The 17,936-nt window shown below is 39.8% G+C and overlaps 1 protein-coding gene across 1 annotated transcript in view; it reads right to left on the bottom strand.

The window, feature by feature from the left end:
- Positions 1 to 17,936, bottom strand: part of ITGA8 (integrin subunit alpha 8) — a 193,442-nt gene that overhangs the window by 74,354 nt on the left and 101,152 nt on the right. The window contains exons 16-20 of the mRNA XM_040248977.1: positions 13,294 to 13,349; positions 12,529 to 12,683; positions 9,925 to 10,062; positions 9,369 to 9,436; positions 5,877 to 6,024 (exon numbers count right to left, since the gene is read on the bottom strand). Coding sequence (XP_040104911.1) covers positions 5,877 to 6,024; positions 9,369 to 9,436; positions 9,925 to 10,062; positions 12,529 to 12,683; positions 13,294 to 13,349 — 565 coding nt within the window. The remainder of the gene's footprint in view (positions 1 to 5,876; positions 6,025 to 9,368; positions 9,437 to 9,924; positions 10,063 to 12,528; positions 12,684 to 13,293; positions 13,350 to 17,936) is intronic.

Raw genomic sequence — 17,936 nt, 5'->3', positions numbered from 1 at the left:
CAGCCATTGAAAGGTCTGGTCCAATTCATGAGAAAGAAGCAAAATTTCTGATGTCCAGAGGAAGCATTTAATATCTGCTCTTTCCAAATAACCTGAGCGACATGTTAGTATCCTAAGTAAGAAACGTATTTTTTTAAAGTTGGTAATATTTTTGTTTCTCAAATTTAGCTTTTGCATCTATTCAAGTTCTCAAGGATCCAAAACTAAGCCTAATTGTAAGAGATTTTTTTTGGTTGGAATTACTCAATCCTGAAAACAGGATGGGAAAAAAAAAGAGAATGCAGCAAAAGCTTTCCAAAATACCCATGTGTCCCTTGAACATAATTCAAGGAGTTGGTTTCTATAGTAAATATTTTTATCTTATCTGAAGGTTGAAAGTTATATGTACATTTTCCCCAACTTTCTAGAAATAGCTTTTTCACATCAATCAAAGATCTTTCTTCCTCCCCAGAGTCCCACCCTTTTCTTTTTTTAACCTTTATTTCCTCTCTCTGAGTGGGAGAAACAATGATTGTTTTTCTAGATATTTCTAGACTATTTTCCTCAGCTGTTCCTGAGACTATCTTGTTCTCATCCATTTATAGCTCTTAGATCATTATTCATTCACGGAAAATATTTACTGTGTACCTGCCACCAACCAGGCACTGATTAAAAAACAACAACAACAAAACCAAACCTTGTCCTTAAACTTCCTATTACGGAAAGAACTGTAATAAAGAATCACAAACAATCATAGCAAGCAATGGAGACATACAGTTTGTTAAGTTTCATGATAGAGAAATTCGCAGTGACGGAGGGGCACACGCACATAGAAATAAGCCACCAGAACTTACTTACAAGACAGAAAGAGACTCACAGACTTGGAGAACACGCTTATGGCTGCCGGAGGAAAGAAGAGGGGAAAGATAGTTGCGGGGGTTGGGATAGACATGTACACACTGCTACGTTTAAAATGGATAACCAACAAGGACCTACTGTATAGCACACAGAACTCTGCTCAATGTCGTGTGGCGACCTGGATGGGAAGGGAGTTTGGGGGAAAATAGGTACACGGGCTTCCCTTGTGGCTCAGCTGGGAAAGCATCCATCTGTAATGCGGGAGACCTGGGTTCAATCCCTGGGTTGGGAAGATCCCCTGGAGAAGGGAAAGGCTACCCACTCCAGTACTGTGGCCTGGAGAAGTCAATGGACTACAGTCCATGGGGGTCGCAAAGAGTCAGACATGACAGATACTTTCACTTTCAGATACATGTATATGTATGGCTGGGTCCCTTCATGTTCACCTGAAACTATCACAACATTGTTTGCTAATCAGCTATACTCCAATGCAAAATAAGATATTTAGAAAAAAGAAAAAGAAGTAAGCAGTCAAAGAAGACACCCTGGAGGAAGTGACATCTAAGTTCCTATGGGGGGGTGGGGCGGAGGCAGGGCAGCTCAGAGGTTAAGAGGACGGGCCTGGCCTGACAGCTCAGGTGTAAATCTTGGTTCTGCTACATAATAGCTGCGTGACTTCGGGCATGTTTCTGTTTCTTCTTATCTATGATAGCCTTGCTCTGTCTCTATCAGGCTGCTAGGAGGATTAAGTAAGTTGAATACTTGCAAGAGCTCAGAGCAGAGCACAGCTCAGAGCAGAGCACAGCTCACAGCAATTGCTCCATCACTATTAGACTGAGGCCTGAAGGGTGAGTAGTAAGAAGTAAGCTGGAAAAAGGGGACAGAGAATGGAGTTACTGAGGGAGCAGGACATGTGAGCCCTCTGTGGTGGGAGGGTTCACGGGTAATACAGAAACTGAAAAGGAATTCCATCCCTCTAGGATTAGGGTGTGGGTAAAGGAAGGACCCAAAAACCTGTGATGCGGCTGAGGAGATGAGTGTGCGTGTGTGCTCAGCCACTCAGCTGTATCTGACTCTTTGCAACCCCCAGGACTGTAGCTCTCCAGGCTCTTCTGTCTGTGGGATTTTACAAACCCGCGTCTCCTGGGTCTTCTGCATTGGCAGGCAGGTTCTTTACCACTGAGCCACCTGGGAAGCCCAAGAGGAGATCAGCAGGGGTGTAATTAAGGGCCTCATAAGTCATCTTAGGGATTTGCTCTTTATTCTACAAGCAATGGGAAGCTAGGAAGGGTTTTTCGTGTGTGTTTTTTTTAAATTGGAGTCGAGTTGCTTTACAACGTTGTGTTAGCTTCTCCTGTACACCGTGCGAATTAGCTATATGTATACATATACCCCCTCCCTAATGGACCTCCCTCCCCCACCCCTCCAGCCCACCCTCTGGCTCACCACAGAGCACTGAGCTGAGCTCCCACCAGCTATCTGTCTTACACATGGCAGTATATGTAATATCAGTGCTGCTCTCCCAATTTGTCCCGCACTCGCCTTTCCTCCTGTGTCCACAAGTCCAGTCTCCACGTCTGTGCCTCTATTCCTGCCCTGCAAATAGCTTCTTCTGCACCATTTTTCTAGATTCCACATATATGCTTTGATTTGCATTTTAGAAAGGCAGCTTCCTGTGTAGGGAAGAGGCTGGGAGATGGAGAGATGACTTAGGAGACTGTTGTAGTCATCTCAGGAGAAGACTGAGTCCGTCTGGAGAAAGGCAGTGAGATGGAGAGAGGATATGGCTGGACAGGCGTACACTGACTTAAGTTTTAGAAACTGAGTGGAGACTAGAGAGGTTCCCTGAGACAGGCTATGGAGAAGAGAGTGGAAAGATGAAGTCTAGTTCTTTCTGTGTGTGTGTGTGTGTGGATAAACAAGATTTGTTCTCACGATGGAATATTCCTCAGCAATATACAGGAATAACTACTGATGACTAATACACACTAGGACATAGATGAACCTCAAAAACATTGTGCTAAGCGAAAGCTAGACACAAATGACTGTTTATGGCATGACCCCATCAATATGAAGTGTACAGGAAACTCACATTTACACAGATGGGAGTAAATCAGTGGCTGCCTTGGCTGGATTTAGGGGTGGTGAGGGACTGCAGATCAGCACATGGCAACTTTTTGAGGTGATGGAAATGTTCTAAATCTGTATTGCTGTGATAGTTGCATTCCTCTATAAATCTACTAAAATAACGGAATGGTGTGTGTATTGAACTTATGTAATTACAGTGGGTAGATTTTATAGGATACACATTGAACCTCAGCAAAGCTGTTAAAGAAAAAGATCATAGGTTTAGGGACCAGAGTATTGGGATGACTTAGAAACATTTTATTATTGGAGCCGGGGGGAAATTGAGATAGGTTAAAATCTGACGGCTATATTCAACTACATACCTGTGATAAACTGAATAATGTGCCCATGAAATCCAGTTCTGGACACACTGAGTGTGAAGTGGGTGGTGACAGAAGAATGGAGTGTATATGGGGTCCCTTGAATAGACAGGTTCATAGAGGCAGAATGTGGAATGCTGGGTCCCAGAGGCCGGGAAAAGGGGTAAGAGGTAGCCCAGGTTTCCTGGGTACAGAGTTTCTGTTTGGGATGATGAAAATGTTCTGGAGCTGGTCAGTAGTGATACAGCAATGGCATTATACTTCATGTCACTGAACTGCACACTTCAAAAGGGTTAAAATGGTAATTTTTATGTTACATATATTTTACCACAACAATAAAAAGATAACGCACATAGGCTTTTATTTCTGGAAACATTTAGAAGAAAAGTCACTGTAAAAAAGCATAAAGGCTGACTCCATTAAGGTCTTTAGAGCAGGAGATGACCAACATCTACATTTTTGAAAAGATGTATGCTTTCCACTGTATACAGGTACCACACCTTCTTTATCCATTCCTCTGTCATGGACATCGAGGTTGCTTCCAGGTCCTGGCTATTGTAAACAGAGCCGCAGTGAACATCAGGGTGCTGTGTCTTTTGTAATTATGGTTTTCTCAGGATATATGCCCAGTGGTGGAACTGCTAGGTCATATGGTAGCTCCATTTTTAACTTTTTAGTTTCCTATCCCTATTTTTAGTCTTTTTAATTAGGATTGATATATATACTCTGCCATGTGTAAAATAGGTAGCTATTGGGAATCTGCTGTATAGCACACAGAGCTCAGTTCAGTATTCTATGAAGACCCAGAGGGGTGGGATGGGGTGGTGGGAGGGAGGTCCAAGAGGAAGAGGATATATATACTCATATAGCTGATTCACTTTGTTGTATAGAAGAAACTAACACAACATTGTAAAGCAATTATGCTCAAATAAAAAAATGATTTTAATCCAAGAACAACAAAACCAACAATCAGATAATCCCTCATATTTTTCCCCTTGAGAGAAAATTGCTTTAAAAAAGCCCTAAACTTGAACTGAGTATAAAGAAAAAGGGACACAAACCTCAAACTGCTTAAAAACAAAGAAGGAATTAGAATGTGGCTTAGTCATGTCAAATTCAAATTCTGCCCAAGGGAAATTGATGGAGGAAAACAGTTAAGGACTCATTGGAGATTATGGATAATGTCTGTTGTAATGTCTAAAGCCCCAAAGATAGAAACGATAAATGTTTCCTATGTTTTCCATGCAACAAAGTGGATAGTAAACTGGATGTTTTGCTAAAAGAAGAATATTTTGAATAGATGCTTTGTGTAACTAAGTCAGGAGTGGAGTGACAGAAAGGGCATTGAAATAAAAACGTAAGAAGAGCTCTGGAACAGCTTTTAAAATAACATACTTGAGCTTCATTGTTTGTTTGTTTATGTATTATTTGCTTGTAAGTGTTCCTAGATGATATGTTCCCTGGAAACAACAGAAATTTGTGATGACTTTAGGACTGTCAAATATACTTGATTATTGTTCTTCTGGGTTTATTTACTGAAAAGATAATTTAACCAAAACATTAATCATGAGACTAGAGGTGTGCATAGAGAATTTTGTATTCCTCACATTTGTAAATGTCTTTCAAATACCCACATCACAACAGTTGTTAGCATTTCTTTAAAGGAATTATATTTCATTAGATGATATAATCATTAGAATGTGCATATTCCCAAGATGGTGCAGTTTTTGGAAAGTAGCAGAATTTTAATAAACTTCAGTTAAAAGAACCATACCCATCAGCAAGAATTTAAATAATACTCATTGTGCAGACTTCCATGAAAACTGCAGGCAAGACTATGCAAGTGTAAAACTTGGCCTCTGCCCTTAAATGTGAGTCTGTATATCTCCGAAACCAAGGGACTCTCTCTGTTATCCTTTGGTGTATTTATAATGATTTTCTATCAGAACCCAACGATATTCTGCATGGGAAGATTCATATTCTAATAAGGAAAGGAAAGCTATAAAGAGCATCAGGGTCAGTTTAACAAACAGAGGCACTTCAGGATTGGCAAATGACTAAAGCTTGGCTTTTTCTTGGTCCTGGTCCTGAAAAGGTAGACTAAGAAGAAAGAAAAAAAATGAATGCATTTCGTTTCCAGTGCCTGTCTAGGCTCTTTTCAGTGCCCAGCTGGGATTGGCAGGACCTTCCTCCAAAAGCAGTAATGAAAACCAGACCTCCTGGGACCTGCTTGAAGCATAAAGGAGCTCAAAGTCAAGGCCAGAAAAGCTGGTGTGGGTGGGAGTCAGCTTGGGGGTCATCAATGTGATGGTGATGGATCACATTGATGGGCTGCTTCTTTCAGACAGTGGTCTTCCTCGTTTCAGCGCCCAAACTTTGGTCACTTTATCTTTGCACTGTGGCCAAGAAAGATACGAATACTTACTTAAGACCATCACTTTTCCTGGGCCATTGCTATTGTGCTTAACAAAATGAGGCGCCACCTTGTTTCCTTTTACTAATGAAGAAACTCTCAGCTAAGACGACTTAACACGGATTTGATTTCAAAATACACCTAGCTCTTTCCTCCTTCAGATCACCTTCTGGCATTACCTTATTGCTGCGTTCAATCCCAACATAATCGGCCTCTTCCGGAATGATCACAAAGAGCTCAGCTTCGTAGGCACCTTCCCCTTCATTTCTCGCACTGATTATGAGCATAAGGTGGTTTTCATCTCCAATGATGACCTGATGCTTATCTCTAAAAATGCAGTTTAAAAAGAATCATTAGGTGTGATATATCTCTGGATGCATGGATATTTTATTTAAGGACTTAGAGGAAGATGAGAACATGCAAGACTGAGAAAAAAACAAGATTCATGGTCATGAGAGGGTGATCAGAAGAATTAAAACTGTCTGGATGGGAAGGGTAGGAAAACACCCCAGGGTAAATGTTTAAGCACCAGTTCTCCAAACTAGTGGTTACTGGTGGAGGGGGGAGGGGCAATATTGAGGTCAGGGAGTGGCAGGCACACACTACTGGCTGTTAAGTTAGGCTCAAGGATTGTATTGTACAATGCAGGATATATAGCCTGTAGTTTGTAATAACTATAAATGGAAAGTAACCTTTAAAACCTGTATGATAAATAAATAAACAACTAGTTCTCAAAAAAAAAAAAAAAGTTAAACAAAACTACGACCTACAGCATTTGCTAATTCCAGTGGTATAAATCCTCCCATTGTGATCAATTTTCAGCTACCCACATACTTAACAGTCTGCCAGCAAAAACTGAACATTTTAAGATTCGGCTCACAAGCCAGAAGGAGGGAGCTTCAGCCCATCCATGAAAACCTCCCATAGGAAGAAGACAGCAGGAACAGAAGGAGAGAGGTGATTTAGAAAGTACGAGGAGGAGGCGTGGGCAACACAAAGGGGAACCTAAGGGAAGAAAGAGGCAGACAAAAGAAGATCTCAAACAACTACTGGAAGATTGAGGGGTATTTTGAAGAAATTTAATTCCCTCCAAACTTCTAATCGAACCAGCATTTGGAAAAGCCTACTTTTGACCCTTAATCGAAGATATTGGTTTGGACACCCATTAAATTATGAAATTTGGAAAAGGTCCCCATGAGCGGTTACCAAAGAGATTCTTCCTGGGGTGGGTCTGGGTTGAAGGAGGTGGGGAGGAGCACATTTTTACTGGGTGCTCTTTGATTCCGATTTGATTTTGTGACATCTTTAGCTTTACTTCATTGAGTGCCATTAATATTTTTTTTCTCCAGCAAATCAAAACTGCTTTTGTTTTGACCGTCTTAAAGATGTCACAGGGTGCTGCAGAAATGGGTTCAGTAAAGATGTGGATGGAACTGGCTTGTCTGAATCCTTTGTCGACAAGACAGAGGCAAATGAAGTTTCTTCCTATGCTTTTTCTGCCATAGGATATTTTACCCCTTAGACCTATTTCTTTCCCTAATACAATGCAGTCAGAACCAGTGCTGGACTGCTGTATCTCCATCACAAGCCACAGAGAAGTCCTTTGATTCTTTTTTTTTTTTTTAATGAAATAGCTTGTAATTTATTCTTTAGACTATTCCAATAGTACATTTCTTGGGTAAGAATGTTTTATTTAAACTTTTTGATATAGAGATTTTTCATGATGTCATAACATAAAAAAAGATAAGATTCCATCTGATGACAAGTTGATATCTGTGACAAGCTAGTTTGCATACATACCCTAGGCATGGCTAAATAAGGTGAAAATTAAACAAGACTTTACAAAGGGTATAGTATTATAATGCCAGAATTCAGAAAGTACTACCTTGTGTATTCTAATTGCCGTTCCTTTTTAATTATTAGAAAGTATAGCATTTAAATTTAATAAATTAAGATTTTTTTTACTGCAAGAAATAATCACATTATCTGTTATGTGCCCCTTGAATGAGTCTATGTACCCCCTGAATGCTTCTAAGTGAAAATGTAGTTTCTATTTCTTTGCTATTTAGTCCCTAAGTCATATCCAACTCTTTGTGATCCTGTGGACTGTGGCCCACCTGGTTCCTCTGTTTGTGGGATTTCCCAGGCAAGAATACTAGAGTGGGTTTCCATTTCCTTCTCCAGGGGCTCTTTCTGACCCAGGGATCTAACGCACATCTCCTGCATTGCCAGGCGGATTGTTTATCACTGACCCACCAGGGAAGCCATAAAGTTTTAATTAAATACTTGAAGGAGTCTTAAATAATGAGGTATATGAATCAACTGGGGAAAACGCTAGAATTTTTGATAGTAAAGGTTTATTCAGAATTGGAACAATTTCACTTCCTTATTTAAAAACATATTTTTATGTGTGTGATGTAAAAAACACTTTTTATTTTAAGACAATTATTGATTCACGTGCACTTATAAGAAATAACACTGAGATCCCATGTGCCCTTTCCTCAGTTGCCCCCAAAGGTAACATCTTGAAAACTATAATGAATCCTATTAACAGCATATGACCATTAAAAAAAAAAAAGTATTTATTTACTATTTACTTGGCTATATTGGATTGAGTGGTAGAGAGCAGAATTTTTCACTGCCACACAGGGACATTCTCATTGTGGTGCCCGGGTTCAGTTGCTCCACAGCATATGGGATCTTGGTTTCCCCACCAGGGATCGAACCCATGTTCCCTGCACTGCAAGGTGGATTCTTAACTACTGGACCACCAGGGAAGTTCCAGGACACTGCCCTTTGATTCTTATTTGATTTTGTGACATCTTCAGCTTTACTTCATTAAGTGACATTAACATTTTTCCCAGTAAATCAAAATTGCTTTTGTTTTGACCTGCCAACGTAGGGAGGGCTTCCCTGGTGGCTCAGATGGTAAAGACTCTGCCTGTAATGCAGGAGACCCAGGTTCAATCCCTGGGTCGGGAAGATCCCCTGGAGAAGGAAATGTCTACCCACTCCAGTATTCTTGCCTGGAGAATTCCATGGACAGAGGAGCTTGGGAGGCTACAGCCCACAGGGGCACAGAGGTGGACATGACTGAGCGACTAACAACATGTTCCCAGCATTACCAGGTGGATTCTTTACCACTAGACCACCAGGTAAGTCCCAGGACACTGCCCTTTGATTCCTATTTGATTTGTGATATCTTCAGCTTTACTTCATTGAGTCACATTAACATTTTTTTTTCCCAGTAAATCAAAATTACTTTTGTTTTGACCATTCTAAAGATGCCTCTGAGTCATGGGGAGCTGAAAAAACAGGTTCAGCAAAGGTGTTGATGGAACCAGCCTGTCTGAATCCTTTGCCCACAAGTCAGAGGCAAATACATACAACCGGAACCACCCAGAGATGAGTTAACTTCGAACAAAAACATTTCCCCCGACTTTTGCTGAAAGATGAAACAGCTCAGGCAATGTCTTAGGGTGTATCACTCGACACCAGTGACAAAGATACTGACCCAAACCACAGACTAGCCCAAAGGGTAGCTGAGCTCAAGAATTTCAGGCAGCACATTTTGGGTAGTAATTGGAAGTGTATACTTTCTCCAGGAAAGCTTTAAATAAACACCTGTATTCCATTAGATAAAATGGACAAGTTTATTTATTTAAACTTACGGTCTAGCTGACAGTTTCAAGTCAGGAATGCACATGTTATCTTCTCCACAGTCGACCAGGATGTGAGCCTGAGTTGTGCAAACACGTATCAGAAAGAGTCTGAGAAAACCCACATCCCATCCTTTTTCTTGAAATTTATGAATGATCCCACAAGTTAAACCAAAGCTTTCCTTGTACTCTGCTTGAGTCCATCCAGCTAGAAACTCTGTTTGGCAGTGACCTTCCCATATAGGTTAGTTTACTTAAGAGCTCAATTGCAATTCAATCTGAAATGTCTGTAAAGAATGCTACTCTGGCAGTGTTTTGAGGATTACAGGCTGTATTGCTTCTATTACAATCACATTTTGAACAAATTAAATCTTGGTTGCACAAGGGGAAGGGCTTCCGAAAACATAAGGATGCAGTATTTCAAGAAACGTGTCCAGAAAATCTCCCAAACGTTACAAGCGTGTGTGTAGGAATGAAAACAAAATGGGATGGATTTTGTCTTAAGGTCATGGGAGCAGTGCCCAGGGCCTGATTGAGATTATACCATCCAAGATGGTCCAGGACCTACCTGTTCGGTAACAACGTTGTCCCTGTAATAGTTCAATATTGGTTTCACCTCTAGATCTTCTTGAAAAGTGGATTCATCCAAACTATAATTCAAACTAATGTTGATTGGAGATAATTTGTCTCGGAATTCAGTCTCATCCTAGAGAAAATGATCACAAACTCAAGAAAGGCTGTGTAAAATGGCTGCAAGATGTTAACTGGTGAAAGGCAGGCAACATTTGATTTTGCTCAATGCAAGTGAATGATGAAGTAATTACAACCCCAGCAGGCTTAGGCACATGCTGATGGATGGAGCACAGAAGAGCCAGCTTCATGAATCTATGTTCAGAGATGGAATCATTTAGAGCTGTGCCTTTGATGAAGTACATGCTTCCAGTGGCAATCTTTAGGTTCTCCAGATCTTCAACAACTCACATGAATGGGTCAGATCACATAGTTAAAAGCTTATGTTCATGCTCATGTCTGACTCTTTGTGACCCCATCAACTGTAGCCCACCACGCTCCTCTGCTCATGGGATTTCCCAGGCAGGCAAGAATACTGGAGTGGGTTGCCATTTCCTTCTCCAGGGTGTCTTCCCAAGCCAGGGATGGAACCTGGGTCTCCTGCACTGTAGGCGGACTCTTTACCACTGAACCACCACAGAAGCTCTATATGTAAAAAATAGATGCATAGTAAAAGTCACTGAGAGTTTCATGAACTGGGATTTTTATTTTGATGAGGTCGGCAGAATTTATAAGCCCTCTTGTGCTCAGAGGAAGAAAAACCTCTCGATTCTCTTCCTTTCTCATTATTTCTTTAAAGTTCTCATTTGTATGAATTTCAAAACACCTTCAGCACATCTGAAGTTCCCTTAGAAAAGAACCAGAACTTTCCTGGGAATGAGGGGGTAGCTCCAGCAATAAGGTCTGGGCACACAGAAGCTCCCAAACTGTGCAGTGGGCATGCCAGCCTTCAGATGCATGCCAGCATCAGTCATAACGAGACACAAGGGTCGTGCTGGCTTTTCATTCCAGAATGTGTTTTTTAAAATTAACTTTTATTGGAGTATAGTTGTTTTTACAGTGTTGTGTTAGTTTTTGCTGTACAGCAAAGTGAATCAACCATACATATACATAGACCCCTTCTTTTTGGATATCCTTCTCATTTAGGTCACCAAGGAGCACCGAGTAGGGTTCCCTGAGCTATACAGTAGGTTCTCAATAGTCATCTACTTTATTTGTAAACTCTGCTTTCTGTGGGTTTTCCATTATTATGTCCCCTCAAAGAGAAGACCAACTGAAAAGAGTCTTTACCACCTTACCATTGGTAAGAAGATGAAACAACTGTATCATACACATTTTGGCTTTTTAATGGAGGCTTAGGAGTTATTGTAAAAATACATTGCTTTACAATCTAAATGTCTATCGACAGAGGAATGGATAAAGAAGTGGATAAATGTGGTACATTTATACAATGGAATATTACTTGGCCATTAAAAAGAAGGAAATAATGCCATCTGCAGCAACACGGATGGACCTAGAGGTTGTCAAACTGAGTGAAGTTAAGTCAGAGGAGAAACATCCTATGACATCTCTTGTAGGTGGAATCTAAAAAGAAATGATACAAATGAACTTACAAAACAGAAAGAGACTTGCAAACTTAGAGGAGGAACTAATCGTTGCCTGTACACACTGCTATATTTAAAAATGGATAACCAACAAGGACCGACTGTATAGCACAAGGAACTCTGCTCAATGTTATGTGGAAGCCTGGATGGCAGGAGAGTTTGGGAGAGAATGGATACATATATAGGTATGCTTGAGTCCCTTTGCAGTTCACCTGAGACCATCACAACTTTGTTATACTCCAATACAAAATAAAAAGTCTTTTAAAAAAGAATACATTGCTTTAAAAATATAATTATAATTTACTTTCAGTAAAGCCTTTGACTGCCTCACCCTTTTCCTGAGTTGGCTTAGAGATGCACCTTGATAAAATCTGGCCAAACATCCTTATGCAGGATAAAAGTTCAAATAAATTGTGTCTGACTTTCGTGTTTTAGGGAGGGGGAGGAAGAAATGAAAACCACCTGAGTTAGTAGTAAGACTACGAGTATATTCAAAACAAGAAGCAGCTTAGCAGAAATTAATGCAACATTATAAATCAACTATAATAAAAATTAAAAGGAAAAACAAAAAGCAGCAGCTTAGGAAGTAACAGCAATACATTATTAGGTTGACTGAAGTCAGGCTCAACATAGGAGTGTGTGGCCCTCAAGTTTCCTCGGATCAAGTGAAAATAGGTGTGGGTCTATGAGAACCGCTGCTGCTTAGTCATTTCAGTCGTGTCCGACTCCATGTGACCCTATGGACTGCAGCCTGCCTGGTTCCTCTGTCCGAGGGATTCTCTAGGCAAGAGTACTAGCGTGGGTTGCCATGTCCTCCTCCAGGGGATCTTCTCTAGCCAGGGACTGAACCCAGGTCTCCTGCACTGCAGGCAGGTTCTTTACCATTGAGCCACCAGAGAAGCCCATGAAAACCACTGTGATGGTTTCAATGGAGAAAAATGATTGGAGTTTCGATTTGAATGTGAGAGGCCAAAAAGGTTTGATTCTGGAACACTTACTCGAAGGTAAACGACAAAATCCTGGCACTGGAGGGATTTCTGCCCTTTTATCACGAGAGGGAAGATGAGATGTGACTGATGGTTATCAAGGAAGAGCGTACGTTTAATGGCTCCTTTTTGTTTCAGGGTGTCTAACTGCACCTCAGCGGTCAGGCCTAAAGAACAGAAAGACGTAAAGCAAATATAATCTGGAAAGGAAAATTATTCAGTGAATGCAATGCTTTATCAGAGAGAATTCCTATTTCAACTTGCTTATTCAGGAAACATTTCTGCCATAGTTGGGATCAAAAACAATACATGAGCTGTGTAGATTTGATAAAACACTCCCCAAACTTAAAAACTTGTTTTATGATGGTTTTACACAGTCATTTTCCCCCATAATTGTATCTGTTTTTACAGACAATACCAATTATTCAAGGAATATTTAAGTAGAAGTTCCCATATATATAATAGAAATTTTTGTGTGAATAAAGAGCTCTTTGAGAAGCAGTGAAGTGCTTGTGCTTAGTTGCTCGTCATATCTGACTCTTTGCCACCCCATGGACTATAGCCTGCCAGGCTCCTTTGTCCATGGGATTTTCCAGGTAAGAATACTAGAGTGGGTTGCAATTTCCTCCTCCAGGGGATCTTCCTGACCCAGGAATCAAACCTGTACCTCCTGCATCGCAGATGAATTCTTTACCCACTGAGCCATTGGGGAAGTCCACTTACTTAAAGTGAATTTTCTTAATATGGTAGAGGAGTAGAAAATGAAAATGTGCTCACCTATTGTGTTCGCAATGTTCTGGCCTGCCACAGATGCACACACTTTTAAAGAAAAGCTAGAGAAAATAATAGTTAACAGTTTTCTGGTTAATAAACTTTTCAGTCTGAAGCAGCAATCTTTCTTTTCCCTACCCCAGATAAACAAATATGTTATTTTTCCTCTATACTTCTCTTAGTACACACACAATTAAACAAATAAATATGCACATATTTATTATTTGTTGATTGATATATATACATATATATATCTCACAAGTCTAATACAATTAAGAAAGGTGATATTATTACTTAGGAAGATAATACTTGGAAGTATTACTAGAGGTCAACTAATTTAAACAGTGGATTCATTAATCAATTACTTGCTATCTTTATTCAAGAAATATATATAAGTGTCTTCCGTGTGCCAGGAAGTAAAGAATTGGGCAGAATAGTAAGGGGGCAGTTTAGTGATACAAACTGGAGGTGACCCCAATTTGAGGAATCTGGCATGTTTGGTGCATTAGAGCAGGACCAGGAAGCTGAAGAAAGTGAGGCTTGGTCTATCAGTAGAGAACAGGACTTTGAAAATCACATTAAAGAATCTGGATTAAGAGGTGCAAACTTGTAGGTAAAAAATAAGCTACAAGGACATACTGTACAAAATGGGAAACATAGCCACTGTTTTATAATAACTATAAATGGAGTATAACCTTTAAAAATTGTGAATCACTATACTGTATACCTGTAATTTATATAACATTATACATCTACTACACTTCAATTAAAAAAAAAAAAAAAGGATTTGGACTTAATTCTGAGAGACATGGAGCATCACAGTACAATGAACCAGAATCCACTTTCCTTGGAAGCAGGTGGGGACTCGGCAGTTACTTGCCAGGGTTGGGATATAATTTGAGACAGAGATACCAGAAGAGGAAGGGAAAAGAAAGAAAATGGGGAGAGGAGAATGGCGGTCTCAGGCTCTGTAGGCACAATAATACTGTGTGTAAGGACAATAAAGAGAGGATGGAGGGAACTTCCCTGGGGATCCAATGGTTAAGGCTCTGTACTCCCAGTGCAGGGGGCCTCAGTTCAATCCCTGGTCAGGGAACTAAGATCCCGCATGCTGCCTGGCATGGCCAAAAAAGAGAGAAGATAGATATGCAAGAGAGATCTTTATAGTTTTTCCTTGAACGTGCCTTAAACACAATCCAAGGAGGGGCCAGCTGTGGCTTGTAGGACAGCCTGCACTTGGATCTGGCCATAGAGGGAATGAGGACTGCCCAGTGGTCTCTGTCTGCCTGTTGCTTGTGCTAAATCCCCTATGGAAAAATGTCAAGCTCCAAAAGCCAGCATTCACAAGGAGGCTTTTTCACAATTCTAAGGAAGTGAAAATACAAGAAAATACTTAAGTATGATTTAATGACAGCCTTAACATTGTTTATTAGTAAATACTATAGTATGATTGAAACATTTCTACAGAATCCAAAAGGAGTAAATAATCCCTCGTTGTGCTTTAATTATGTGTCAGCTTCCTGTGTCAAATATAATGAAGATGTGTCACATCTGGGATTCATCGAGCTCCTGTGACCTCAGTCAATGTCTCCCTTCAGGGTAAATAATTTGCCACATACCATTAAGCCAAACGTTTCCCGAGACATCTCTACTATTTCAAGTGTTTGTACCACTTCCCCAGAGAAATCACAAATTCCAGCCCACTTCTACTTCAGTTGGAGTTACTCAAGAAAGACGAATAGTGAATCACATCTTTAAATTTTGTAGCAGGTCTGGCTTTCAAAGCTGGAATTTTTTTCTGTGTCTGACTTTATTTGGAAGTACTTGGTTATATGTTAAAATTGTCCATTGGCTTTTTTTTTCTTCTGTTCATCCTTACACCAAACAGACAAAACTCATTAGCTTGTATAAGATAAATTCGTATTTGTAATAAAATGATCTATATGTAGACTGAAATAATTTTACATACAGTATTTTAACACAATTAAGAAACCGAAAATTTTTTGCAAAATAAAGTTCTGAATGGGAACATTATCTCCTCTTTGGGAGAAGAATTTGATTGAGAAATGATGTTATCAGTTGAAGGGTTACTTTTGATTTACGAATTATGTGTGTGTGCGTGTGTATGTGCTCAGTTGCATCCAACTCTTTTGTGACCCCATGGACTAGAGCCTACTAAGTTCCTCTGTCCATGGGATTTACCAGGCAAGAGTGCTGGAGTGGGTTGCCATTCCCTTCTCCAGGGAATTTTCCTAACCCAGGGACTGAACCTGCGTCTCTGTGTCTCCTACATTACACTAGTGCCACTTGGGATCCATCAGTGTTACTCTAAACTTAGTTCCCCCTCTCTGTTACCTTTATATCATTAAGTGGACGATTTTAGCTTTTTCATACTGAATTATTGATAACAGCAGTCCAACCTACATATTTTGTTTACAGATGTTTTTAAGCCAAAAAAAAAAAAAAAAAAAGAGTTGCCAAGTTATAACTTTCACAGCACCCTGTTCTGATGGAAAAAGAAAACCTCACTGAAATATTCATTCTGAATTTAGAAAAACATTTCTCTTCCATATAAACACACACATGTACATCATGTGTATATTGTTTTTTGGCCACACAGTATGTGGGGTCTTAGTTTCCCGAAGAGTGATCAAACTTGCATCCCCTGCAGTGGAAATGTGTATAGTCTTAACCACTGGACTGCCAGGAAGTCCCTACCATATATATATTTTTTTACTTTACTTTACAATACTGTATTGGTTTTGCCATAATCAAGATGAGTCCACCTAGGGTGTACACGTGTTCCCAATCCTGAACCCCCCTCCCACCTCCCTCCCCAAAGCATCCCTCTGGGTCATCCCAGTGCACCAGCTCCAAGCATCCTGTATTGTGCATTGAACCTAGACTGGCAACTCATTTCTTATATGATATTATACATGCTTCAGTGACATTCTCCCAAATCATCCCACCCTCTCCCTCTCCCACAGAGTCCAAAAGACTGTTCTATACATCTGTGTCTCTTTTGCTGTCTTCCATACAGGGTTATCATTACCATCTTTCTAAATTCCATATATATGTGTTAGTATACTGTATTGGTGTTTTTCTTTCTGGCTTACTTCACTCTGTATAATAGGCTCCAATTTTATCCACCTCATTAGAACTGATTCAAATGTATTCTTTTTAATGGCTGAGTAATACTCCATTGTGTATATGTACCATGGCTTTCTTATCCATTCATCTGCTGATGGACATCTAGGTTGCTTCCATGTCCTGGCTATTATAAACAGTGCTGCGATGAACATTGAGGTACACGTGTCTCTTTCAATTCTGGTTTCCCTAGCGTGTATGCCCAGCAGTGGGATTGCTGGGTCATAAGGCAGTTCTATTTCCAGTTTTTTAAGGAATCTCCACACTGTTCTCCATAGTGGCTGTACTAGTTTGCATTCCCATCATATAAGAGTGTAAGAGGGTTCCCTTTTCTCCATACCCTCTCCAACATTTATTGCTTGTAGACTTTTGGATCACAGCCATTCTGACTGGTGTGAAATGGTACCTCATTGTGGTTTTGATTTGCATTTCTCTGATAATGAGTGATGTTGAGCATCTTTTCATGTGTTTGTTAGCCATCTGTATGTCTCCTTTGGAGAAATGTCTGTTTAGTTCTTTGGCCCATTTTTTGATCAGGTCATTTATTTTTCTGGAATTGAGCTACAGGAGTTGCTTATATATTTTTGAGATTAGTTGTTTGTCAGTTGCTTCATTTGCTATTATTTTCTCCCATTCTGAAAGCTCTCTTTTCACCTTGCTTATAATTTCCTTTGTCGTGCAGAAGCTTTTAATTTTAATTAGATCCCATTTGTTTATTTTTGCTTTTATTTCTAGTATTCTGGGAGGTGGATCATAGAGGACTCTGCTGTGATTTATGTTGAGAGTGTTTTGCCTATGTTCTCCTCTAGGAGTTTTATAGTTTCTGGTCTTATGTTTAGATCTTTAATCCATTTTAAGTTTATTTTTGTGTGTGGTGTTAGAAAGTGTTCTAGTTTCATTCTTTTACAAGTGGTTGACCAGTTTTCCCAGCACCACTTGTTAAAGAGATTGTCTTTACTCCATTGTATATTCTTGCCTCCTTTGTCGAAGATAAGGTGTCCATAGGTGTGTGGATTTATCTCTGGGCTTTCTATTTTGTTCCATTGATCTATGTTTCTGTCTTTGTGCCAGTACCATACTGTCTTGATGACTGTGGCTTTGTAGTAGAGCCTGAAATCAGGCAGGTTGATTCCTCCAGTTCCATTCTTCTTTGTCAAGATTGCTTTGGCTATTCAAGGTTTTTTGTATTTCCATACAAATTGTGAAATTATTTGTTCTAGCTCTGTGAAAAATACTGCTGGTAGCTTGATGGGGATTGCATTGAATCTGTAGATTGCTTTGGGTAGTTTCCACTATATTCATTTTCACTATATTGATTCTTCCGATCCATGAACATGGTATATTACTCCATCTATTAGTGTCCACTTTGATTTCTCTCACCAGTGTTTTATAGTTTTCTATATATAGGTCTTTAGTTTCTTTAGGTATATATATTCCTAAGTATTTTATTCTTTTCATTGCAATGGTGAATGGAATTGTTTCCTTAATTTCCTTTTCTACTT

This window comes from Oryx dammah, unplaced genomic scaffold (assembly GCF_014754425.2).
Source record: "Oryx dammah isolate SB20612 unplaced genomic scaffold, SCBI_Odam_1.1 HiC_scaffold_10, whole genome shotgun sequence".
Classification (NCBI taxonomy): Eukaryota; Metazoa; Chordata; class Mammalia; order Artiodactyla; family Bovidae; genus Oryx; species Oryx dammah.
This window is presented reverse-complemented; position numbering and strand designations above follow the sequence as displayed.